The sequence below is a fragment of the Lissotriton helveticus genome, chromosome 7 (genome assembly GCF_964261635.1).
Source record: "Lissotriton helveticus chromosome 7, aLisHel1.1, whole genome shotgun sequence".
Taxonomy (NCBI): domain Eukaryota; kingdom Metazoa; phylum Chordata; class Amphibia; order Caudata; family Salamandridae; genus Lissotriton; species Lissotriton helveticus.
In genome coordinates this window covers 280816573-280844054 of record NC_136068.1, presented here as the reverse complement: position 1 = coordinate 280844054, position 27482 = coordinate 280816573, and the positions used below count along the sequence as shown (strand labels likewise).

The 27482-nt window shown below is 44.0% G+C and overlaps 1 protein-coding gene across 1 annotated transcript in view; it reads left to right on the top strand.

Moving 5' to 3' along the window:
- Nucleotides 1-27482, top strand: part of LOC144766735 (protein-glutamine gamma-glutamyltransferase E-like) — a 361753-nt gene that overhangs the window by 140034 nt on the left and 194237 nt on the right. Inside the window, exon 3 of the mRNA XM_078650488.1 lies at nt 7598-7822. Within this exon, the coding sequence (XP_078506614.1) occupies nt 7598-7822 (225 nt within the window). The remainder of the gene's footprint in view (nt 1-7597; nt 7823-27482) is intronic.

The window sequence follows — 27482 nt, the reverse complement described above, 5'->3', positions numbered from 1 at the left end:
TCAGGAAGTGTTGAAAAACATTGTCTGCGCCATCTTTCCTTTTTTCAAATGCCACACTTTTGTCGTGCATGGCAGTCATTTTAGATGCCTTGACCAGACCCACTCTCTGCACGCTGTCGATCCTTAGCATGGCTCCCCACCCTCGCAAGCATCTACCCCAGGCACTGGTCACCCCCGTTCTCTGTCTTATGCATGGGTAATAAACCTTCCTCCATCTGCGCTGCTCTTCCCTGAGAATCACACCCTGTGCCCGCCCGACACCTCCCTTTCGCCCTATTCACTACCGCACCCTCTGACACTCCTTTTCCTCTGTGTCCGATTGTCCAGGCCGGTCCTAGGCTATCAGCTAGCCCTGCAGATGTAGTTTATGGCCCCAGCTGTAAAGAATCACCCCTCTTCAAAGGAGTTATAGTAGATCAAGGCTCACACTCGATGAGATCCGTCACAGCACACGCGTTCCTACTATCTGAAAACCATCCTGTATTGTGATTGGGGAGGGGACCGAGCCTGAAGCGGAAGATTCCTGGGATGACTCTTTGTACATCAAAGTTTTTACAATTATGTGTCACATTAAAAATATATAGCACTCCAACAAAGTAGTAAGATTATAAAACTTTAATAACTTATAAATATATACAACAAAACAAAAACAGTAAAAACATTTAAACATATTTAGGGAAAAGCAACGAAGTAGCGGTCGGCTGTGCGAATAGTCCCAACGCAGCACAACGTCCAGATTTCTGGACGGCACCCAGGTGATGTTGCCTGGGTGCCGCACTGATTTCGGCATCCGGCGTGGGGCGTCGCGGGGGGTGGGTCATCAGTAGCAAACTGTTGTGCGAATAGTTCCAAGGCAGCAGAACGATGGCACCAAGGTGATGTCCAGTAAGTTGCCGCACTGGTTTTGGTATCCTACAATGCTGCTCCGAATAACGGCGTGGGGCGCCCCGGGGGGGGGGGAGGCGGCGTGAACGGGCCTCTCCAGGTGGAGTCTCGTCTGTTGTAGTGGGGCGCCCCTTTACCGTTTCAGTTGCCATTCCGTCCGCTTTTGGTCCACTGTGTCAAAAGCCGCAATTCAGCTGAGTTGCGCCCACTCTTGCGGTGCAGCGATAGGCGGCTGTCACAGGACTCTCAAAATGGTGGCAGGCTCTTTCCTTTTTGGGCCTGGTCCACTGAAATGGCCCTGGGACACCTTGGAAATCGGACGCTTGTCTGCTAGGTCTTGGACCCCATTCTCGAAAGCGTCCCCTCCGCCTTGAGGATTCAACAAAAGTTTTGGGGGCCCCCGACTCCTGCAGGCTTCTGGTGGGGAGCGGCTGCCATGATTGCTCGCGGAATGACCACGACGGAGCCACGAGATGGTGGTGCTTTCATGGTGACGCCAGCTTCAGTCTGAAAGATCCAGAAACAAGGTGGGGCTTTCATCGTTTGGGAAAAAAAAAGTTTTCATCCAATGAAAAGTGTTATTTTTAGGTCATATGATCAAGCCTTCCATCATTAGGAAACCAAAAGTAAAATGAACCAATGAAAAGTTTTATAAACAAGTCACATGACCTGTTATGCGGCATAGGGTATAAAATGCGGAGAAAATACGTTGGCCCGTGAGGCGGCGTCAGTAGCGGACCGATGTGCGAATAGGCCGAAGGCAACACAACGCGCCAAGATCCGGATGGCACCGAGGTGGTGTCCAGCAAGTTGCAGCACTGGTGTGGCCATCCTACAATGCTGAAAGTCGGCGTGGGGCGCCCCGTTGGCCTGTGAGTTCGCGTCAGTAGCGGACCGATGTGCGAATAGGCCGAAGGCAGCACAACGCGCCAAGATCCGGATGGCACCGAGGTGGTGTCTAGTAAGTTGCCGCACTGGTGTGGCCATCCTACAATGTTGAAAGTCGGCGTGGGGCGCCCCGTTGGCCTGTGAGATGGCGTCAGTGGCGGACCGATGTGCGAATGGGGCCAAAGGCAGCGCAACAATATTTTCTGAATAGAAGACACCACAAGGCGCTGAGATGCCAAGATCCGGATGGCACCGAGGTGGTGTCTAGCAAGTTGTGGCACTGGTGTGGCCATCCTACAATGGTAAAAGTCGGCGTGGGGCGCCCTGTTGGCCTGTGAGATGGTGTCAGTAGCGGACCGATGTGCGAATGGGGCCAAAGGCAGCGCAACAATATTTTCTGACTAGAAGACACCACAAGGCGCTGAGATGCCAAGATCCGGATGGCACCGAGGTGGTGTCTAGTAAGGTGCACTGGTGTGGCCATCCTACAATGCTGAAACTCGGCGTGGGGCGCCCCATTAGCCTGTGAGATGGCGTCAGTAGCGGACCGATGTGCGAATGGGGCCAAAGGCAGCGCAACAATATTTTCTGAATAGAAGACACCACAAGGCGCTGAGATGCCAAGATCCGGATGGCACCGAGGTGGTGTCTAGTAAGTTGCACTGGTGTGGCCATCCTACAATGCTGAAAGTCGGCGTGGGGCGCCCCGTTGGCCTGTGAGATGGCGTCAGTAGCGGACCGATGTGCGAATGGGGCCAAAGGCAGCGCAACAATATTTTTGGAATAGAAGACACCACAAGGCGCTGAGATTCGGTTAGCACCGAGGTGGTGTCTAGCAAGCTATGCAGCTGAGTTGCGTGCGCACTTGCGGCGAATAGGTCGAAGGCAGCACAACAATGTTTTCTGAATAGAAGACACCACAAGGCGCTGAGATTCGGTTACCACCGAGGTGGTGTCTAGCAAGTTGCTGCACTGGTGTGGCCATCCTACAATACTGCTCCGAATAACGGCGTGGGGTGCCCGAAGGGGGGGAGGAGGCGGCGTGAACGGGCCTTCCTAGGTGGAGGCTCGTCTGCTGTAGTGGGGCGCCCCTTTACCGTTTCAGTTGCCATTCAGCTGAGTTTCGGCCGCTCTTGATGCTACAGCGACAGGCGGCTGCAACAGGACTCTCAAAATGGCGGCCTGTTCTTTGGATTTGGGCCTGGTCCACTAAAATGCCCTGGGACACCTTAGAACTCGGACGCTCGATTTTTTTTTCCTTTCCTCTACATGCAAAAAAAGGTAAATGCCCGGTACGTTATACGCTTCATCTGCCACGATGTACTCTCCAGAGGAACCGAAAAAAAATATAGTTATGGTAACTATACCATGCATCGTCATATGGAGAGGTGGCACCAATTAATTATAGTGCTGCATAAAAGAGAGATTTGGAGGAGAACCCCCGACCTGCCAGTACATTCATCAAAGAAGTGGCACTGACAGCATCAGAGGCAAGGGAAACGGTCCCAAATATTTAGAAGAACTTTGGAAAGATTAAAATGACATGTTTAGATTGTGGCAAATTAATTTCATGTGGACAGATGAGTGTTACTCTATAAATACAGCATATGAACATCATCATAGTCGATGGTTGGTAGAGACATTTTGACTATATCCTGGACCTGCCCGTCCTCGCCCAAAATGGCGCCGGAATAAATGGGACTCGTAACTCCTTGTTGTGTACTGGTTGCAGAACCTTGAAATCACGAGATACGTATGCAGTTTTGAAGCACATGGCGGGCGGGGACGAGAATTGATTGAGTATTTCGACATCCCTATTGATATTAAGTTCTGATGTGTTATTGATTACTGTACTATTGAAAGTTCGAATTAACGTCACCCATGGTACTTGCCCGCAAATGTATATCTAGATAATTTTATTGTAACTGGCCCTGTCGTATTTTAATTATAAAATGTACGTCCACCGATTCCGCAACTGTTAGACACCTTAGTTCTTGCAACCTAATGGCCCGCCCGTTACGTTCCTCTACAGTGTAAATGTCTACTCATCATATACGATTACAGTTTGCTCCGTGGCCGGCCCACGTGGTTATAGGCTCGTATTTGTATAATGAAATTTTCACAATAAAGGTTTTTAAAAGAAAACATGGTAGTAGTATATACATTGGTAAAGTTTTTAATAATAGTCACTGTTTTAGAATCATTAAAAGGCAAGTGAAATAAAGCAGACCAATTACATGAAGGGTAAAAGGTATAATACGCAGGAACGCAGTAAAGATAAATGGTCAAGGGCTGTTGTGTTTTCTACTCCTGCAACATAAAGTGATCGATAAGAATCTCATATTCAGGCGTATCGGCGACTAAGACAGCAGGTCGACCCTCTTTTGCTCAACGGCTCCATCATGGGACGAAGAAACGCCCTTTTTCTCGAAAAAAGAATATATTTTACTTGCAGGACAGTTGTAAATTTTCCGGGAAAGTACATTAGCCTGGAACATTATAACATATATTTAAGAAAAAATAATGTTCGGAAGTAATAAAAAGCGTAATTTTTAGGTCATATGACCAAGCCTTTCATCATTAGAATAAGAAAAGTAAAATGAACCAATGAAAAGTTTTATTAACAAGTCACATGACCTGTTATGCTTACGTTACGCGCTGCGCGTCGCGCCCCGGATGACTTCCGGATGCGCTAACGCGGCGCGTCATATGACGCATTACGCGACAACGCAGGTCCAGAATATAGTCAAAATGTCTCCACCAACCAGCGGTCGGAACACAACCCCTTTCAGCAGGCTAAATAGTTCTGTTAAATGACAACAGAAGGGACAGGCAACAAGAACCATCAGTCAAAGAGGGGAGGGCTAGTTCTTCTCTACCAGGTTACATTGGGGCGCTACCGGAACTGATCGAATTGGTAGTCTACAGTGTTTCTGGATGTTTCAGACTGAAGCTGGGGTTAGCATGAGAGCACCACCATTTCGTAGCTCCGTCGTGGCCATTCCGCAAGCAATCATGGCAGCCGCTCTTTATCGTTATTTTGGGCGGGGTGGATGGCGGAGCCGAGCTGTATTGCAGCCATCATGGTGTGGAGTTCAGTTCATCTCACTAGTTTCGTATTTGTCATGAGGGGTTGTTCCTAATGTTTCTATTTTAGCGAGGTCAAAAAGAGATCCCATTAGTGGCCTACTGATTTTGCTCGATTCCTTTTGTTTTTTTACACGATTTTTCGTTATCTGCAAAGACTAAACAGAGTATTGCGACTCTGTGTTTGTTTGTAAATAGAGAATGAACCAAAGAGAACCAATTCTAAAACAGTAAATGCTTGGATAACAATCAATCAAATGGAGAGAGAAGCAGGCACGACGTATTACAACGGGGGCAAAGGCCTGCGTTAACTACCTTTCACTATCTGCAAAGAGAGAGTACTCCTAATAGAAATGAGGGGGGGGGGGCAGCATTCAAAGCAGATCAGTGTGCATAAACACGAAAATGTTTTTACTTACCACGTACTTGACATTCGACAGCTTATGATATTTGCTATTAAAAAACCATTGAAATTCACTGAAAAAACCATAGGTTATAGACCATATATAGTTAGGAATTAGCATTTACAAAACCTTGAAAATTCACTGAAAAAACCATAGGTTATAGACCATATATCGTTAGGAATTAGCATTTAAAAAACCTTATTTTACCCACACAAAACCATTGAAATTCCATATATAGTTAGTTGCACTAACTATATATCGCGCACCCGCAATCCACTGCTGATGATGTCACATATTACATCATTCATGACATGGTCAGTGACATCACTGATGATATCACTGATGACATCTCAAATGACATCACTGATGACAACATCCAGTGACTGTATGTTTCGCAAATAAACCTTGGGATTACCAAGGTTTATCGCAAATGCGATAAAAATCGGCCGCAATGCATGAATATCGCTGAAAAGTCAGTGATATTCATGCATTACCGAGCTAATGCTCTTAGCCATGTTATCCACCTCCCATTGGATAACATGGCTAAGAACTGCTCAGGGCAGGTGTTAGCTTTTGGAGATATTCACGCTTGTTTCCAGTCGCTAACATCTTGGCACGCCCACTTTGCATGTCATTAGTGATAAATATCACTGACATGCAAAGTGGGGTCCAAGATGGTCACTATCTCCTACTAGCTGTCGCTAACTGGTGTTAGCGACAGCTAGGTAGTAGGGAGATAATTTTATTTCCGCTTTCTTGGCACAGCCCGAAGGTTAAGCAAAAGGCCCCTTGGAGAGTGGGTTGTAAATATAATGACAATGTACAACTTTGAGATTTATTCGTATGCTGTGGCATTGATAAGTAAAGTATTTTAAAGATTTACCTTAATCAAGATGAATAAAGGATTAATAATCCAAGATGAATAAAGGATTAATGACACTGCTTGAAGTTTCAATAAAAGACTACGCGGTGAACAACAACAACCTGCTTCATGTCTTTTATGGGAGGGCGACTCGCACCCGGTAGGCACACTATTGAAATTGCCACTGTGCAGCGAAACCTTGACGCAGGCCTTCACATCACAAGCTCCTCGTCAACTGCATCTTCCATGACAACACAGCACTCCACCTCGCAACCCCGCAGCTCTTTGGAACTGGCAGTGCACAGCACATCTTCGACGCAGGATCACTCAGTGCTCCACACAAAAAAAAACTTCTAGTTACTGCCTCTATGCAGAATATGTACAATAATAATGCTAGAATTATATCTTATATTAACTTGATATGGTATTGTGAAGTCCAGGGTTTTCTTTATAAACTTTTAACTAAGACTTTAGCTAATGTAGACAATTGAGGCAGTCTTGTAGGGCAAACTATACAAGAGGTAGCTTTGTTGCTCAGTAATGCAGCGGCGCAGCTGTTTGTTTAGTGTGTAGTAAGATGCAATCCTAGACCTTTGGGAAGGCATTACCAGTACTTTTGTTTTTAATCTCAGAATTAAAGTGATGCTCTCCCTTTTTACAATAAAATTTGAGGAACTTCATACCTGTGTTAGCCCACTTAAAGCATGGGAATGTGTGTTTGAATTAATCTCAACCAATAGTAAACACTGGGGGTTGCATTCTAGCCCAATGCAAATCGGAATTGGTCTTTCACCAATGGGAATAGTGCAGCTTGAGCTGCCAAGCCAGGTTCTCTAGAGATGGGAAGGCAACAGTGGGAATCCTCGAGGGAGTGCTGTGTGGTGGTAATAAATTCCGGCATAGGGCCAAACGGAGTTAAATAAATAAATTAATAAAACAAATTACATTGCGTGCGCTGCATTGCCATTTGGTAAGGGAGCACGCGCAATGTAATTTGTTTTATTTATTTATTTATTTATCTACTTAACTCCGTTCGGCCGTATGCCCGAGTTTACTACACCACACTCCACCCCTCCCCCGCCCCACTGCCCCACAGCACTCCCTCGAGGAGCCGCCACTGGAAGGCAGCAGGGCTACTGTGTTCTATGCCTATCTGTGCAAACCATTACTCAGATCTGTGGCTGGCAAGTGTGCAAACTCTCAGATCAGTGATTTGCATGTCACAGATTCGAATCTTGGCATGGATAACTCGTCCTTCCATCCTTCGGAGGTCAACACCTTGAGTTCCATTACAAAAAGCTGTTAGTGGTAGAACATGTTGTTTACAATGCCTGGAAACGAAGAACATCCTCAATTAAAAGAGTCTAGAAACAAATCATTGTATCATGTTTGAAGGTTGTCATTGCAACTACGCCTGCAAGATAACCATAGACGCATTAATTTCTTTTTCACGTGTCCTTTACTTTTTCAGTGTCATCTCCAAAGACCAAGTTTCCTCTACCTAGCTCAGCGGCAAAAGGTTCCTGGAGCGCAGTGCCGGAACATGGGCCTTCAAACACCATTACTTACACAATCCTCAGCCCCCCTACTGCCAGCATTGGACGCTACGACTTAAGAGCCCACATCTCCTCCAGCATTAAGAGTTCAACCATCAAACTCGGCCAGTTCGTCTTGCTCTTCAACGCCTGGTGTGCAGGTACCAAGTACTTTTAACATTAATTTCAATATTTTTAGTTAGTTAATTCTTTATTGCTTGATTAACAAAAATCGTTGCAGCAAACTTTTAAAACTTATACAAAAGAAACACTATTATTTCAATATTGTCCAACTTTCTCCCACAAACCAGGGTACCACAACAGTTTACAATATGTGTCACAGAAAGAGTAAAACAAAGATATTATTAAAAGAATGATATCCTTATCTCATAACCTGCCATTGACTTGAAAGAAAGCACTAAATATGAAAGTTGATGTGCGGATTTATTTGCATCTTCTCTATAGGATGCCTTCAAAACATAATTATCTCTAGGTCATGTCACAGACAGATGGACTGCAGAAAGCATCCGAGGAAAGCGAAAATCAGCAATTGTAAAGTAGCAAGGAGGCAGGTTCCTTTCCAAAGGAGTTTATTCCAAGTATAAGGTAATACAGGTGGAGTCAGGTAACACAGCTGTTCAGACGCTCAGGCAGGCTACAACTGCCTCAACATGGAATAAGAATCTATTCATACAATACATTCTACTAGATAGCTCGTTCTAACACGAGCCTTAAAGCAATACACAAGAATTAATTAAAGGCACAACATAACACATCCCCCCCCCCACACTATAATGACTAAGGAGTTCCTAAAAAGTAAAACAACAAAATAAAAGAAAGGAAAATTGAAGTAATTCTTATTAAATTATTTAACGTAGTCTTTTAACCAATACGGCAACATACGCGTCCTATTGGAAACTTTAACAGTAGGTAATATAGGTGTTGTAATCACATCTCTATTGACTGTATTTTCATACACACTACTGGTGTCAATATTGCTGGGTCCATGTTCAGCATTACAAGGTTCATGCAAAGATTCATTGGCTTGACATCCAGGAGAAACTGGAGAATTAGTTACCACCTCCCCCTCCCTCAATTGAGGAAGAGAAACACTAGGCGAAAGATGGGACTGCAATTCGCTGCCATGAAAATAATCTTCCACCCAATCAAAGTCAGTACGTTTGTCCTTCACTATTTCACTCTCCTCATGATTTTGAACAATATCCAACGCTACATCTTTCATATTCCATACTTTTCCGTCACTTAACCTGACTGAATTCCTAAGAACTTCTAGAACTTGTTTAGGTGAATCAAATTTATTCTCTCCTTTCAAAACCTTGTAAGGTTTTTTTATCCTGACCCAATCTCCAGTCTTTACAATGACATCTTTTACATTATGGCGCTGATCATAGTAAGTCTTACTTTTGTCATGTATCAATTCTAAATTCCTCTTGACCTCAACTGGTGACCATTGTTGTACACTGTCTTTAAATATCCAGCTGGGATTAACCTTACACCTGGGTAACCTGCCTCTCATCATCACAAAGGGAGAAATTCCTGTGCTATTATTCAAAGTCACTTTGTAAGACCAAACAGCTTTCTGTATTTCTATCTTCCAATCTAGTCCCTTGTAATTTGCAGCTTGTAAAATATCTTTAATCACTCTGTTGAAGCGTTCAACAGTTCCATTCCCGCTGGGATTATACAATGAGGTTGTTTTGTGTGTAATACCACATTTTACAAAATAATCTTTCGCAATTTTAGACATGAATTGTACACCATTGTCTGTCAAGATATTAACTGGTAAACCTTCCATTACAAAAATTTTATCTAAAAATTTCAATACAGCTAAAGTATCTATCTTGTCTACGAACTTAACTACAGGCCATTTGGTAAACAAATCTATAGCAACTATCCCATATTCTTTCGGGTCTCCCACTGGACCAAATATGTCTACAGCAATGGTTTCCCAAGGTATGTTAGGAATGAGTCCATCACTCATTGCTGGTCTTAAAGTCCTCAAGGATTTGTCTGCAGAACTGCAAACAGGGCAATTTCTGACAAAATTTTCTACCTCACTGTCAATCTTGGGCCACCAAAACAAATTTTTAACTGCCAACTTAGTCCTTACTATACCGAAATGTCCTTCGTGACATAACTGTAGGATATTTCTTCTCAACCCAGAAGGTGGAACTATTCTATCTCCTCTCAATAAAACTTCCTTCTCCATAGATAACTCTGATCGTATCTCCCAGAACAATTTTATAGAGCCAGATAACAACTTTTCTTTAGGCCAACCTTGACAAATGAATTTTGAGATTTCTATTAATACCTTATCTGCCTTATGTTCTCTTATCCAATCTTCCCTGCTAATTGCTGGGAATCCAGAATCATGAATAAATGCTACACTAATGTTCCCCCAGGGATCGTCAACGCATTCTTCTAGAGGGGAAGGAAGCCTTGACAGACAGTCAGCAACAACATTGTCTTTCCCTGGTACGTATGTGATATTGTAAATGTATTCTTTCATGCGCATAGAAATCCTCGCCAGCCTAGCAGAAGCAGTAGCAGTGCCATCAGTGGATAAAATGTGTACTAACGGTTTATGATCCGTCCTGATGTGAACCATTTTCCCCCAAACAAATGCACGAAAGTGTTCTAAAGCCCAGGCGCAAGCCAAAGCTTCTCTCTCAATTATAGGGTATCTGCTTTCAGCTGGTGACAAGGCTCTGGATGCAAATAAGATGATTCTGTCTTTACCTTTGTCATCCACTTGTGACAAAACTGCGCCTAATCCTTTATCGCTTGCATCAGTAGTCAGGCAGCAGTCCAAATTAGGGTCAAAACTAGACAAAGCATTTACTTTCTGCAACTCCCATTTAATTTCAGTAAACTCTTTCTCACATTCCCTAGACCATTCAAATTTTACATTTTTCTTCAGCAAGGATCTGATGTTATATACTTTAGAAGCGAAGTTCTTAATGAATTTGGCGCAATACTCAGCCATACCCAAAAAGGACTTAATTTCTTCTTTAGAATCAGGTGCAGGTGAGTTAACAATACTTTCTATCAGTGAAGTTTTTGGTCTGACACCCTCTTCACTAATTTTATGGCCTAGATATGAAACACTTCTTTCGCCAAACTTGCATTTAGACAGCTCAACTGTCAACCCAGCTGAAGTAAGTGTGTTAAAAACCTTCCACAGTTTCTTGTCATGATCTTCTTTGTTATTTCCTGCAATTAGAACATCGTCCTGAAAGAAACAAATGCCAACCATATCACCAAATAGTTTGTGCATTAAGCGTTGGAACACTGCTGCAGCCGATGCAAGGCCGAATGGCATCCTAATAAATTGAAAACAGCCAAATGGTGTAATGAAGGCTGTTAGATGCCTAGATTCAGGTTCCAAAACTACTTGGTGGTAGGCAGCGGAAAGGTCTACTGTGGAAAACCAGGTCGCTCCCCTCAAGGAGGAAACCATCTCGTTAATTTTTGGTAAGGGAAAACGTTCAATCACAATATTCTGATTAAGGTGGCGTAAATCAATACATAAACGGATTTTTCCATTAGATTTTCTTGCTACCACTACTGGACTAATCCACTCCGATGAGTCTAGTTCCTCGATAATACCTTTGGCTAATAAGCTCTGAATTTCTTTCTTTACTTCGTCTCTTATTAATAAGGGAATAGGTCTAACCTTATGCACTTTGGGTTGTGCATTCCCTTTGAGCACGATTTTATGTTCAAAACCCTTAAGTTTGCCTAACTGTCCATTTACCACACTGGAGAATTTTCTCTTCACAATATCCTCCAATTTGCTACATTCATCTACCACTAGTACTTTTTCTTTGCTATTTGGATCTAAAATGATATGGAGATTCTTTTGGTCATACCACCCCAGGACAGAAGGTCCTTTTCTAGATATGTATAATTTCCCCCTTGTCACCCTACCTTTAAAAATGAAAGTGAGCCATCTAAAACCTAAAAGGTCAATCTTACCTCCTGTATAGCTCACTGGATTAACATCTGAGGCATTTAATTTATCCCCTATTTTCTGTGTGAAGTTCTTTTTCCATATCTCTTCGTTGATAATTGTATATGGAGACCCTGAATCTGCATATACTTTAACTTTTATACCACCAAAAGAGACTTCACATATAGGTTTGCCCTCCATCGCTTCATCAGTTATGTTCAACATGTAGTTGCCTTCCTCAGTAATGTTTAACATGTAATTCCCTCTTACATTTTTTACGCAATTCTCCTCATCCTCACTGCTTTCGTTCACGCACTCGTCCTCATTCCAAATACATTTGACATTAGTGCGCCTACGGCACATTTTGCTAAAATGGCCAATAAGACCACAAACGCTACATTTTTTCCGTAGGGCAGGGCACGATTTGTAGTACGCCATATGTTCTTTGCTGCCACACCGGTAACACCTTTTATCCTCCATCTTATTGTCCATCCCTTGACCCTTGGAGGATTGACCAAAACTTCTATTCGGAATTTGTTTATTCTGATATTTAGGTGCTCCTTGGATTTTGAAAACAGCAGATGATGCCTTGTCTAAATCTTTAACTGTATCTTTAACAACTGTGGCACATCTCCCCGACATTTCCGCTTTCCTCATTATTGCAAGTACATCATCAAGAGGTGCGTCGCCATTCACCCATAGGCGGTCTTGAATTGGAGAATTTTCATTGTGCATAACTAGCTGATCTCGAATAAGCTCATCATGTAAGTCTCTGAACTTACAGTCAATTGCAAGTTTTTTAAGGTCATCAACCCATTCATCCACTAATTCATCCTTCTTCTGTTTCCTTTGGAAGAATTTGTGTCTCACTACACCTATGCATACTTTAGGCGCAAAATACCTGTCCATATCTGCTATGGCATTGTCAAATTCACTTGAATCAGCATTAGCTAATTTCTGCATACGTGAATATGTCTTTAATCCTTTAGGACCCAGAGAATGTAAAAGTATTCTTTTCTTTTGTTCTGGTTTCATTTTTGTATTTTCATCAATTGCACAGATGTAATTATTAAAATACTCTTTCTACTCCACCCACTTCATATCTGGTTGTGAACCAGTAGCCCAAAAAGGTTGTGGGGGGCTAATAACAAAACTTTGTTGAGCCATTACTTCTTCTCTTTCACTTTGGGTTTGATCCCCAGAATCCATAAATATAGTACTTATATATAGTACTTATAGAGTGTATGAAAGGTTTTTATCAAAAACACCCTACTTTGTAATAGTTATACTTTGTTACAAAAACGAAATGAGTGCCCCGACAATCTCACCTGTTTACTTTTACCCACATCTAATGAAGTAATTTGTCCAAATTTACTCGTCATAAGTTTAGCACAGCTTCATCAAGGTTCGTTTTCGAGGTTCGTTATTGTGGTAATTTTTTCTGCGTTTCGGTGGAGGAAATGCCAAAATTTTCCGACCAATCCAAGATGGCCGCCACGCAGGGTCACGCAACGTGACCTGGCGCGATTATGTCATCACGCGGTCAAGGAGAATGCGTGAGTGACGTATGGCAGTGAGCCGTGGTCGCGCGTCAGGAGAATTAAGAATCCGGCTTCCGACTGAAAGATGCCGGCATGCGCAACCAACGGAAGTTCCACGTCAAGTAAGTCTCAGCCACAATAAACAGTATACGAACCTACAGTTCCTTGGATGTCCCACACTCTTCGATGGTTCGGATGTAGGGAGAACAGTAGATTATGCTTCCTTTTTTTCTTGGATGAATTGATGGTGAAAAATTTAAAAATTTTCTTCTACGAGGCTGTAGGCTTTATGGTGCCAAATTCCGTCCAATCGTCGCCACTTGTAAAGTAGCAAGGAGGCAGGTTCCTTTCCAAAGGAGTTTATTCCAAGTATAAGGTAATACAGGTGGAGTCAGGTAACACAGCTGTTCAGACGCTCAGGCAGGCTACAACTGCCTCAACATGGAATAAGAATCTATTCATACAATACATTCTACTAGATAGCTCGTTCTAACACGAGCCTTAAAGCAATACACAAGAATTAATTAAAGGCACAACATAACAGCAATGCTTTTATTATCTAACAAAATCTAATAATACAATATTAACAAAGCTAATAATGTTTGCTTTGATATTGCGAAAAGGGTTTCACAAATTCATTAGTCCCTAAAAAGCAGGCACACCATAGGCAAGCTTCCTTTACGAGCAGATAACGCACAATACTGGCAGTAGCAGACAAATTACCCTCGCACACAAAACTAAGCAGCAAAGGCAGCAGCAGAAGCGCAAGCTTCCCACACCTGCAGCTACATGAATGGGCATATCGACAAAGAATAGCGATAAACATCGCTGAGAAAGCTTAGCGCGGATTAGCTTAACGCCGGCTATCGCTGGATTTAATCGCAGAGATATCGCGTTTTACCAACGCATACCTCCACAGCGATATTAAATCCGGTGATAGCGGCGAAATCCGCGCACAACGCTGGAAATCCAGCCCTACAAGGGAAGCGATCAGGTAATCCTTGCTAATAGGGGGATGTGGATTCAGCCAGAGAATCCACCTCCCATTATATGTATAGCTAAGACTGCTTTTTAGTAGACGTTAGCTTTTGGCGTTATCCGCGATTAGCCCGGATTCTAATGTCGGAATTGGTTCCTCTGCCAGTTTGTTGATATGGAGTAGTGCTGTAACTCCTTTATTCCTGTGTTGCGTTAGTAGGAAACGCCCACTTTGCATCTCATTAGAGATGCAAAGGGAGGCATTGGTAATAAGGCTGCTAACATGCGCTAATGCATGTTAGCACTGCCTTGTAAATAGAGCAAAAGTATTATCTCTGCTTTTTTGGCTTCTAAAGCCAAAAAAGCGGAGATAAGGCCCTTGATAATCTGCCCGAAGTACGGGAACAGCAGTACTGCTTTTCCTCTTTCATCAAAATGGCAGATCACAAGCAGCAGTAGTGCAAGCTTCCCACACCTGCAGAAACATGAAGCATGGGAACAACAGTACTGCTTTCTCTCAGTCACCAAAACAGCATATCGTGTGCAGCAGTACTGCACGCTTTACTCAACTTTGGAACTTCTACAGCTCAGCAGCAAAGCTCTCATCACACATAAGACAGGTGAAACTGCAATAGGTGTACACGCTTCCCTCACTCATAGAACGTGTAAAGAGCATCAGTGCATGCTTCTTTGATGGTTGTAAGTCAGAATATTGGCAACAAAAATATTGTGCTAGATAACTATCATAACCTGAATTACGACCATTGGTTAACGTATAGCTGTTGCGGGCAGTGAGGAAAATTGTAAAAAAAAAAAAACATAGATGCAAGAGCCCTCGTCAGGAGGTCACTGCGGCTTGCACCACCCTTGCCCCTGTCAGTGTAGTCAATGCCAATACCAACATAAATATTAACCATCACACTCCTACAAGTGTGACGATTTAGATTATTCCAAGCCGCCAAAGATATAAGAATGACTTGGGTGGCAGATATTTGTCATTTTTAATGTATATTAAGCTAATAAGCAACTGTTGTTGTGCTCATCTCCAAATTACACAAACAGCGGGTGCCGCTCGTAGTTGTGTGGAGTGGCGAGTGGAGTTCTGTGCCTCACCTGTGTCCCAGCAATAGCGGATCAACACGGGCGGAAGAAGATTCAGCGTCACAGCGGGACTGCGAGTCCCAGGGCTCCCAGGGCTCTTAGCGACGTGCTTACCAGCCGCACCTGGTGACTCTTCCCGATTGACTCCGCCCCCCATCTGTGTGCTCAAACCACGACTCGTGGCCCCCGCTCCGCGGGGGCCGCTTGTAGTTGTGTGGAGTGGCGAGTGGAGTTCTGTGCCTCACCTGTGTCCCAGCAATAGCGGATCAACGCGGGCGGAAGAAGATTCAGCGTCACAGTGGGACTGCGAGGTTCAAGGCTCTTAGCGGCGTGCTTACCAGCCGCACCTGGTGACTCTTCCCGATTGACCCCGCCCCCGGGGCCATTGGATACAAGTTCACGCCCCCGGACGCGCATCGCGGAACGCACGCGGGACGGCGCCAGGGCGAAGCACGGGCCAAGGGCGGGCCCGTTATAGCCTGTTTGAGCACGGGTGAGACCGGACTGGGCCACCCCCCTAAGTTTGTGTCTAGCGGACTAATTTCTATCACTGGATTAGGTCCTGTGCAGCAGGTGCTGAACAATATGGCAACAAGGGAGACAAGGAGCAAGGCAGCCACCCTGGTTACAGGTACTCTTGATAGTTTTCTCGTTAAGGCAAATTCTGTGGTTAACAAAGGCCTCACAGTCCTAGAAAAAAAGATAGCAGAGGGGCTTGAAAGCTTGCAGCTAGTTTCTCCGGGCTCATCCATGATTGTTAGATCCCCCGAACTGCTGGATGCTACCCATCTATCCCTCCTGGATAGCATCGACCAAACAATAGAGTCAGTGTTGCAACAGCTGAGGACACCATCTAACTCACAAAGAGATCGAGACTCACTCATGACCACTCATGAGTCGACGCCTCCCCTAACATCCCATCCAGTTCCAACTCGGGTAGAGGGGGATGTCTCTACTGCATCACACCTTAGGGGCCTTCGGGAGGGTGCAGTCCAGAAAAGAAAAAGACCTAGGCTGTCAAAGGGTGCTAAGAGGGCAAAAGTAGATTACGCCTTAAACACCATTGGTAACACTACTGACGCCACGGAAACATCTTCTGCCGTGACTGCCACTGAAATGGTGAGCCCTTTACACCCTGTCCACACCCATATGCCACCGCCCCCTGGCCCGTTTATTTTTGGAGAGGGATTCTCTAACAGCTCGGACCATATTATTTATTCTTTCACTAACATCCTTAAAAATGTGCTGGATCCCCTGCTGGTTGAACTCGACTGTATTGATGCTAGACTTTTAGCCATAGAAAAATTAAGCGGGGGTACGGCCGTCCAGCAAGGGTTGCGATTTAGCACTAACGGAGTAAATGGGACAAATAGTGGGATTCCCCCTCTACCTAGTGATCTTACTGCTGTGAATCCAATTCAGCCCACTTCCTCTCTCATGGCGAATGTTCCCACAGTCACCCTACCTCAACCCGACCCATTACCTCTCCCAAGGCAAATCCCTCCGGTGCCTCTTGCTAGGAAGTCGAAGTTGCCTACTTCGAACACTGCAATGAGGCAGGAAAAATTGCCCAATGTAATGGCCGACTGCCCTACCCGGACTAGTAATAGCTCAAACCGGCCAAAAGTAGTTAATTTGCCTCCAGAGGCAGCAGCCTACACTGTAATCCTGACTGGGGTACCCGAGCTTTCTAGCCACGTGGTAGAATCTTTTAACTCCTTACGCAACAAAGTTATTAGCTGGTTGAATGTTCACCGGCCCTTACCACCTAATTTGCGAGGAGAAGTACGATGGTTAGGAGGGTCCCATGGGTAGGGTATACTGTTAAGAAAAAAGGGGGAGATTGTATCCTTGTAAGCTTTAAGAATTCCCAGATTGTCCCCCGTATATGTAATTGGTTCGGGAGTACGGGGAACACATCCATAGAACTGGTCCCGTTGTCGTTTTTTTATCCAAGTGGCGACGATTTGCAATTGGGGGCAAACGACGGCTGGACTAGGGTGGGATTTGCTATCGATGGGTCAAGGTAGAGGCCCCCTCGTCATGACATTTCTGCATACAGCAATTATGTTCATGTTAATAGATATAGCTGCCTTGACCAGGTTGACTGACTCCCGATGGTGGCATGTACTGGGGATAATGAAGGGGTGGTCCCCCATATCGCTATGCTGGAAACAGGGACAGTTGCCACTGTTAATACCAACTGTAGCCCTATCGTATTATCATCGGAGAGCTTACCTACCATTAGTACCCAGGGCTACCCCGCCAACCTGTCCCTAAGATCATTTCACTATAATTTAACATCTCAAATTGCAACTGATTTGGGGGTCCTTGAGGGGCAAGCATTACTGGATAGGCCTTTATCACCATCTACAGATAATGTTGGTGAGAGAGCGAGGGGAATGGCACTTAAGTCAGGCTCGGGAATTATGAAGGTCCTTTCCTGGAATGTTGCAGGCATCGCCAATAAATTAGCTTCTAATGACTGGGGCTCCCTAGTAGACAGTAACGATATCTGTCTCTTTCAGGAGACTTGGGCTAGGGAAATGTATCCCTGGGCGGGTTATGCAACCTTCTATACCCATGCTAGGTGGAGCGGTAAAGGCAGGCCTTCAGGTGGACTCGCTGTCTGGGTGGCGAGTCACATTGGCTGTAGAGCGGAGACATTACCAACTTTCTCGGAGGACATTCAATGTGTTCTTCTTAATCTGGCGATTGTCAATGTGTACTCGCGCCCAGTCAGTGTGTCGTCGGAATCATCCACTTTGGATTATCTATCTTCATTTCTTGGGCAATTACCCGTCGATTGTAAGATACTGATGGGCGGAGACTTCAACTGCCACTTCAAACCATTGAAAGGTCTGAAGGAGGGTGCCCTAACTGCTGAGGATGACTATTGGGGGATTCCCCCTTGCCAATCCCCAAACCCGAAATCATGGTCCCCTCTAGCGGTGCAGATTACGTCCCTAACTTTGAATTATGCCCTGAGGGCCTGCAATGGGTGTACTCCATCTGACACCCCCTCATTGTGTACCTTTAATAGAAAGGACCACGAGTCTCGCTTGGACTACATTTTTGTAGATATAGGCATGTGGTCCAAGGTTTTGGATTTGAGGGTAATTGAAAGATCAGAAAGTGACCACAATGCCCTTTGCTTAGATATGGTACACCCTATGCCCGAAGAAGGGACGCCACTTACAGATCTAAGTGAGGACACAGGGAACCTAGTTTTATCCAACAATAGACGCAGGGTAAGATGGGGGAAATTGGTAACCTCAACAGAGTCCATCACAAAAATGTATGTCCTGGCACTCCCAAAGCTAGTTGAAATGGATGAACTAATCAATAAACCAAGAGCCATCGATTTTAATGAGAAACTAGCCCAAATCTATGCAGATTTAGTGGGAAGTTTAGGAGAGGTTTTTTACCCTGAGGTGGGGACTAGGAAGAAGAGGACATTAACTTCAGCTTGGTATAATTCCACATGTAAAAAGATAAAAACCGAGCTAATTTTTATGATAAAGTCTGGTACCAATAAGGACAAGGTACTTGAGTTGAGACACAAATATAGGGAAGCCATCGCCCAGGCAAAGTCAGATTGGGATTGGGATAGATGGCAGGACCTATCCCTGGCATTGGAAACCAGGGATTCAAGAACATTCTGGTCTCTCGTCCATACAGGTACAGGTGAGCCAAAATCAGCTGTGGAGCCGAATATTGCTGCCTCGGAATGGGAATCTCATTTTAGTAAATTGTACCAAGACACTCCCGTATTTAGGGTATAAGTCAGAAAATGGACTAAAATCTTCCTGGGTCTGCTTTTATTTGGGTTCAACCTAAATGGATCCCTATGAACTCGTTGGATGTCTTTTAATATTTGTTCTTCTGACTCATCAAGCTCAATGGATTGTTTAATTAATTTAGCCACAAACCCTTTAATATTTCCCCCCTCGGCCCCTTCCGGGACTTTCAAGAGGCGTAGATTATTTCTCCGTTGAGCATTTTCTAAAGACTCCATTTTTTCTTGGAGTCCTTGTTCCCTCTGTCTGAGATCCTCTAGCTTCTTATTATGTTGCGTAGCAAGCATTTTTAGATCCGCTACTGAAGACTCCAGTTCAGTGGTTCTGGCAGCTAATAAATCAAATTTTTCCTTTATCTCTTGCTGATTAATTAATGATGCTTCAAAACCACTTCTTACCTCATGACTGAGGGCTTGTAGCATTAATATGACGGACTGATCAGTGGCTGATATGTTCGAGGGAGTTACAGATACGTCGTCCTCTTTGTCAATATTCATTGTTGGAGTTAACACTCCCCCTTCCAACTCAGATACCTTGGTATTGGAGCTTTGCATTGTGTTATTTTTTAAAGTTTCTACCAGCTCAAAACCTTGCTCCATCTCAAAGCCCGCCTCAAACTCTGACTCTAAGCCCTCCAGAGGCTGAAATTTATTAGCAGTTTGTATCCCCCTTAAAGACTCCCAGAGAAAGGCCCCCTCTGACAAATTAAGTTCCAAAACTGTAGGCACAGCTTTAAAGTAAGCTTTCAGAGACGGAAGTGGTTTATCCTTTGCAACCGGCTTCTGTGCTTTAGTATTTTTCTTGTCGAGTTTCTTTAAGGATTTTCCCTTAGATTTAACAGAGGAGGGGGTATCAGCAGAACCATTTGATGCCAGTTGCTTGCCTCCCTTGCTTCTTAGCGTATACCCGGAGGCCCGGGCCCCTTGAATCTCTCTTTGTGACATACGCAATAAAGGGGGTAAAGAAACTGTTTCAGCAAAAGTCTTAGTATTAGCTACAGTCTTATTTAGCCCATTGCATTGTGGTCTAGGTAGTTTTAGTTTCGTGGTTTCTGTATCACCCCTTAAAGAAAAGAGCCTATATCCGGCTCTTCTCCCTTTCTTGAGGTCGTACGCTGCTTTTGTCCATTTGCTCAGCCCCTGCCCATACCCAAAAACATATTGCAGTCCTACCTTAGGGAAGGAGGGAGAAGTCCGTAGAGAAAGCAGATTTACGGCTTTTGCCGTCTCTTTGCCGTTATTCCTCTCCAGGCTGCCTTGGTCACAAAATATCAAATGTGAAAAGAGATTTGAGGAGCAAAAAACAGCCTGTGTCCTCCGTCCTCCGTCCTCACAGGCAATGCTGGAGCTCAGGCTACTGCCTCCCCTGCCGCCGCCGCCGCCGTGAAGTACTGAGGCCGTGTGCTGAGGCCGTGTGCTGATGCCTCGCGGTTACAGCCCCTCTTTCCTCCCCCTTCGGATTGTTTTACTGCCACCTTGAGCTGTAGGTTAGCCGCGTAGGAAAATACACTTGTGCTGCTCAATGTACGCTAATGGGCTAAAATCCAGTGTTTTCCGAGGCCGTTCTGCAAATCTGGTAATCTCACATCTCGCGCAAACGACCAAACGCCCGAGTCTCCGGAGCCTCCCGACTAGCCCCGCCTGCTAGCCGCCATGTCCTCCTGCTAGCCGCCATGTCCTCGACCCTAAGAAGCAGCGATCTCTCAGTAGACAACTTTTCATACCAAATTAGATCTGATGTCTCCTCTATTACCGCGTCTAGGCAGTGGGAGCTTGGTAAGCTGCTTGAGCCTTTTAAACAACTGGGCGCCACAGCCCAACTCAAGTTTCCTGCATCGCTAAAAGTGATGTATAATAACAAAATGAGAGTCCTAAAAAGACTGGATGAGGCAGAAGAATACCTTCAATTACTCACTGACGAAAGCAAAAGAGAGCAGGCTAAGAAGCATTAAGGACACTAATGTCTATAGTTTATTTTTTATTCAGTATTAACGTCTTTTTTTTTTTGAGTTACATATTCCTACTCTCTTGACAGATACTGATCAGATGCCTGGGGGGGAGTCTCAAAGGCCTAGTTAGGTCAAGGAAAAGGAGGGGGGTTCTCCGGGGGAGCACGGGAGGGTCAGGACAGGGGCGGGGGGAGGTAGGGACACCGGGTGGGGAGCATGGGGGAAAAAAATAAATGTCCAAATCGCCATATCCCTTATTTAGTTGTTTTCATCTCTGGAAGGAAAAATAGCGCAAAGTAGGGCAGCCCCCATATCTTATCTTAAGATCTTGTCGTGGAATGTAAATGGTTTACGAGTTAAGCACAGAAGAGAGAGAATATTTCAGTATTTAAGGGATACACCTGAGAACATTTTTATTTTACAAGAAACTCACTCTACTGAACAAGAGTTAAGAGACATTTGTAGTAAGAAAAAATGGATCCACCAAGTGATAACTACCTCACAACAAACTTCTACTAAGGGAGTGGCTATATTAATTAAATCTAATTCTGAGATTTCAGTGTTACAGTCAAAATCTGACAAAAAGGGGAGATGGGTTATAGCAAAAATAAAGTACTATTCTTATAAATTTACGATTGTAGGATACTACGGCCCAAATTTGGATGACACTCTTCCCCTTAAAGAACTTTTAGTTGAGCTTTTGGACTTTGAGGATCCGGTGATTTTTGCGGGGATTTTAATTTAGTACTTGACTCACAGATGGATAAGTTACCTTCGGTAAGGCTCTCTCACAACCCTAAAACCAGAGCAGTATTACTTACTGCGATCAACCAGTTTGGCTGGAAGGATGTTTGGCGACAAAAGAATCCTACCAAAAATGAATTTACATTCCACAACAAGAAACTACGACATAAATCGAGATTAGATTTCTTCTTAATTGCCGAACATTTAGGTCAGCAAGTGGGGGAGATAAAACATTGTGGTGCTCACATTTCTGATCATTCAGCGGTAACTTTAACCCTAAAATTGTTAGGTCCACAGCTAGTTAAGAGATGGACTATTGACAGGAGTATCCTGTTGGAGGAAGAAGTGATAGAAACATTGCTTGAGGAATCAAATGAGTTCTTCAAAATAAATCTAGGCACAGCTGCACTTTCGGTTGTCTAGGATACATATAAAGCTTTTCTAAGAGGCCGGTTATTAGCATTTCAGGTCGCAAAACATAAAGCATATAAGGCGCAAATCTCCCAGATTGAGGCAAGAATTAAGGTCCTTGAACGAGCTATATTTGACCCTAGTCTAGCAAATGGAGAAAACAGTAAAACAGATCTAATAAATTGTAAACTACAGTTGGAGCAGGTGTTAGATGTAAGGCAGAGGAAACGATGGCAGGCTAGCTCATTGGCACACTTTGAATATGGAGAGGCCAGTGGAAAGCTCTTAGCGTGGAAAACAAGAAAGGAAGTTAAGAAGCGCACAATTAAAAACGTACAGATAACCAATACGGATGTGATCTCAGAGAATAGAGAAGACATTGAAAAGGCTTTTTTTCATCACTTTGATGAAGTCTATAAAGAGGGCTTAGTTCCACGTCAGGAATTAATTCAGTCGTGGCTTAACCAATATCAGGTTCAAGTCTTGGACGACCAGGCCTCGGATAATCTTAACAGAAATATCAGCTCGACTGAAATAGCTCTGGCGATAGACTCCGCTAAGAGAAGTAAGGCCCCGGGCCCGGATGGGTTACCTTCTGAGGTATATAAAGTTTTAGCTCCGATAGTTATTCCAGTTCTGCAGCTGTTATTTACCTCTATATACGAAGAAGGAGGCAATATTCCTGTTTCATGGAATGATGCTATAGTGGTCCTTATTTTAAAACCAATGAAGAAGGCATCTAAATGTGATTCATACAGGCCAATCTCTCTCCTTAATTCAGATTATAAGTTTATGGCAAAAATTTTAGCGGAGAGATTAAATGGGGTGGCAGCTCACTTATTACATCTAGACCAAAAGGGTTTTGTCAGAGGGCGTACCATACAAGATCTTACACAGGCCTTGGTGGGAGCAATCGATCTTGCCTCTCTATATAAAATTCCATTAGCGGTTATCACATTGGATGCCGCGAAGGCCTTTGACCGCGTCAATTGGGAATTTTTGGTTAAAGTATTAGAAAAGGTTAATTTGGGTAGGAACTTTTGTAGGGTAATAGCAGCTTTCTACCAAGCTCCGACGGCTAGACTATTAATAAATGGAAGCCTATCCCCTCCTATAAAAATTCAAAGAGGGACAAGACAAGGGTGTCCGCTTTCACCCTTGCTCTTTGATTTATACATCGAATCATTCGCAGAAAAGATCAGACAAGATCAAAATATTCCACCATTTAAATATAAAAACTGGGTGAAAAAAATCTCTTTATATGCGGATGATTTGATGTTGTATACCTCGGATCCTATTAAATCAATTCCCCTTATATATAATGCTGCAGAGCAGTTCGGCCAAGTCTCAGGATATCTAATTAACCAATCTAAATCAGAATGTATGTGTTGGAATATAACCCAGACAACTCCTATTTCAATTTTGAAACACCAATTAAGATATCTGGGAATCCAAGTTACGCAGGATATAAACCTACTTGCGGATAAAAATCTTGCAAAAATCGAGAAGGAAGTGGCCGAATCTTTAAAAAGCTGGTCATTTCTGCCCTTGACCTTAATTGGAAGAATAAATATTGTAAAAATGATGCTGTTACCTAAATTAATATTTATATTTCAGAACATTCCTCTTGCCTTTAATGAAACCAGACTAATTAAGATTCAAGCGAAATGGAATTAATTTATTTGGGCCTCAAAAGGCATAAGAATTTCATGGAAAAAACTACGCAGAAAGAAAGGCAAGGGTGGGTTATGCGCACCAGATTTGAGAGTTTATGCTTGGACCCTATTATTGAAAGCAGGAATAAGGCTATTTGATACCCTAGGGGGGACAGAAACTGATTATATGTTTCAAATTATGTTATCCGAGATCCAGGGAGGGTCTCATGCATTTATGTTTAAGTTTGGCGACATGCGTTTTTTTAAAAAAGTGCGATTAAAGGTACTCAGAGACTTGGCATTTGTGTGGGCCAGAGTCAGGAAGTCGTTGAATATTCCATATTACTCTGCTATGGCTCCAATTTGGGATTCGCCAGGCTCTCCAGAATGGACTAAAGACTTACTATCTACTGCACTTCAGAGCGCAAATATTAGGCTCTGGGGCCAGTTACTGCCGGAAGGGAACCTTTTGTGCTGGGAGGATATTTCTCTTCTCACGAATAAAAACGTATCTAAATTTAAGTACCTACAAATCAAAAGCTGGGCCCAGGGTGTGACAGAGGATAAAGGCGTCAATGTTGCTCTGGAGGAACTACTATTGAAGAATGCAAGACTCAAAACATCAGTGCTTTATTGGGCAATTCTGGAGGGAGAAGATGGAGTATTTGGACTTCCAGAACAACTTTGGAGGGACCAAGTTCCGGATGCAGATTTGCAGAATCTATGGCAAGTATCCTTTGATTTACTACATCTTACGGTATCTCCAGCCAATTTAAAGCGGAATCACCTGTTTTCTCTCCATAGAGTATACTGGTCGCCGGCTAGGCTGGCCAAATTTTCAAAGGGGCCTACTCCATGCTGTCCAAAATGCAATCTGGAAAAAGCAGATGACCTTCATATGTTTATGACCTGTCCAGCGCTTAGAGATTTTTGGTTCGAAGTACAAGAAGGTATGAAAGCCCTCTTTGGGTATGATATACAGGTTAGTATACAATTATTTTTTTTTTGAATCCCCCCTAATTATGAAGAAGCACCTCAAGATGTCAATAAGTTATTTCTTTATTTAATTATTCTTGCTCGCAGGGAAATATGTAAACTGTGGGTGAGCACTAACGCACCGTCACATGTAGATTGGATTAGGGCAATCAGGCATACTCTTAGTTTGGATAAAGTGGTCTGGAAGAGCAGGAAGCACTTCTGGATTCCTTGCATTAATTGGCTCGATGGGCTCTGATCAACTTTGTCCAATGATTATGCCTTTTTGCAGAATGGATCCCCCTAAGATCAGTTTAAGGGTCTGGAAAATTGGAAAACTGAGCTGATGCTTTACATGGCGGTATCGTGAGATATATATTGGGTGTCTGCAAAAAGAGCACCCATAAAGATTCTTGGTATAATCAATACTGAAATTATCTTTTTTGTGGGCGTATGAGGACAAACAATAAAAAATAAAAAATAAAAAAAATGACACTCCCGTATTTGCCAATGAGGTAGCACTTGACACCCCCTATGAGTCCGCAGACAAATTAGAATTCACACTGGGTGAGGTGGTAAATGCTATGGAGAGATTGGCGCTGGGGAAGGCCCCAGGCCTCGACAAACTCCCTGGAGATTTGTTTAGATACCATCCAGAGATCTGGGGTCCTTACTTCCTAGTTATATTTAATTCCATTTTGGGAGGGATGGAGACCCCCTGCACTTGGCTGGGGGCAGAGATAGTACCGATTTTTAAAAAGGGCTCTCCTCTCCTCCAAGCCAACTACAGGCCGATCAGCCTCATAGACGTACCCCATAAACTCTTTGCCCGCCTTCTCCTGGACCATCTCCTTGACTGGATGGAGGACAATGCGATTCTCAGTCCCCTCCAGGCGGGTTTCAGGAAAAACACGTCCACCATGGATCAGATTTTCCGCCTCGTTCTTCTTTACTGGAAAACAGTGGTGATCGAGGGGGGGAGTCTGTACATGGTGTTTGTGGACCTGAAGTCCACATTCGATTTGGTACCCCGCAAGAAATTATGGGCGGTTCTTAAGGAGCTAGGCGTTCCTCCACAATTGCTACAGGCAATAATCAGGCTCCACGACTGGAATTTTGCCCAGGTTAGGTGTGGGAGGGATGGAGCGTTGTCTTCTAGGTTCCCAGTTCTCAGGGGGGTAAGACAGGCCTGCGTCCTTGCACCGACCCTGTTTTTCCTCTTTGTTAACAATGTCATATCCCATCTTGACAATGTCAGGGACAATGATGCACGTAGGCTGGCAGGTAGGAGGGTTCCGGCAATTATGTTTGCCGATGATACCCTTCTGCTCTCCAAATCCCAGATGGGGATCCAACAGATACTGGACGGGTTTGGGGATTTCTGCAGGGCGCATGGCCTGGAGATCAACGCAGAAAAAAACAAATTCATGGTATTCAATCCCTCCTCAACAACTAAGCCCAACCCATCCCTGGGATCCGAAAGGCTGGAAAGGGTTAGAACGTTCCAGTACTTGGGGGTAACTTTACATGAAAATCTATCGTGGGGTCCACAGATAGCAAGATCCCGTTTAAAGTTATCCCAAATGGTGGGAGCAATTTTGAAGGTTTCGAGTTCATCAACCTTCAAACCTGTTAGTCCAGCCTTGGAGATGTACAAAACCCAACCTATGCTACGCAGCCTCATCCTATGGTGGTGAGCTATGGGGCCACAAAGCTGGGACAGAACTCATCAAGGTGGAAAACAACTTCCTTAGACGCTTGTTGGCCCTTCCCCAAGGTACACCCCTGTTACCTCTGAGATTAGATCTGGGGCTCCCCTCAATAGGGGATGAATTGGCCATAAAACCATTGAGGTTTTGGCACAGGCTATGGACCACGGGTGAACTTTCCCACTACAGGCAAGATCTCAAGCACATCCTGGACCTAAACCACTCTGACAGAATTCCATGGGTGGCATATGTCAAGCAAGAATTCTACCGCCTGGGACTACCTGAGTTGTGGGACGATCCCGAAAGAGGTTGTCATGGGGTGTCACGCAAGATGGTTACTAACAGCCTGATTCATGTAGGTAAATTGCACTCGCAAAGGGCCAGATTCTGAGAATCTGGCCCTTTGCGAGTGCGATTTTTGCATTTGGTATTCATGATACCAAATGCAAAAATCGCTATGTAAGAATTCGCATATTTGCGTGGAATGGCATTTAAGGAATCTCTAATAGAGATTCCTCAAATGCTATTCATGACACAAAACAAAATAGCGATTTTGGACTTTTGGGGCCGCTATTTACCGACAGGTCAGACCTGTCGGTAAATAGCAAAAACTCAGAAAAATGCTTTTAAAAGCATTTTTCAAAGTTGCATGTAGCACACACACATGTCCTTTGGACATGTGGGTGCGCAACACCTGTCCAAAAGTGCATTTTAGGGGTGCTACAGGGCGTGCTTTGGACACCCCTGGCACCCTTAAAATCGCTATCTTAGTTCCGAGTAGCAAATTGCTACTCGCAAATCCCCATTCATTCCTATGGGCCTCTTGGCCCATAGGAATGAATGGGGAGTATTTGCGAGTAGCAAATTGCTACTCGCAAATAAAGAACATGTAGGAATCGCTATTTAAGTAGCAATTCCTACATGAATGCCGTTTTGCATGTCCTCAATAGCGAATCGCTATGATTCGCTATTAGGGACACGCAAAA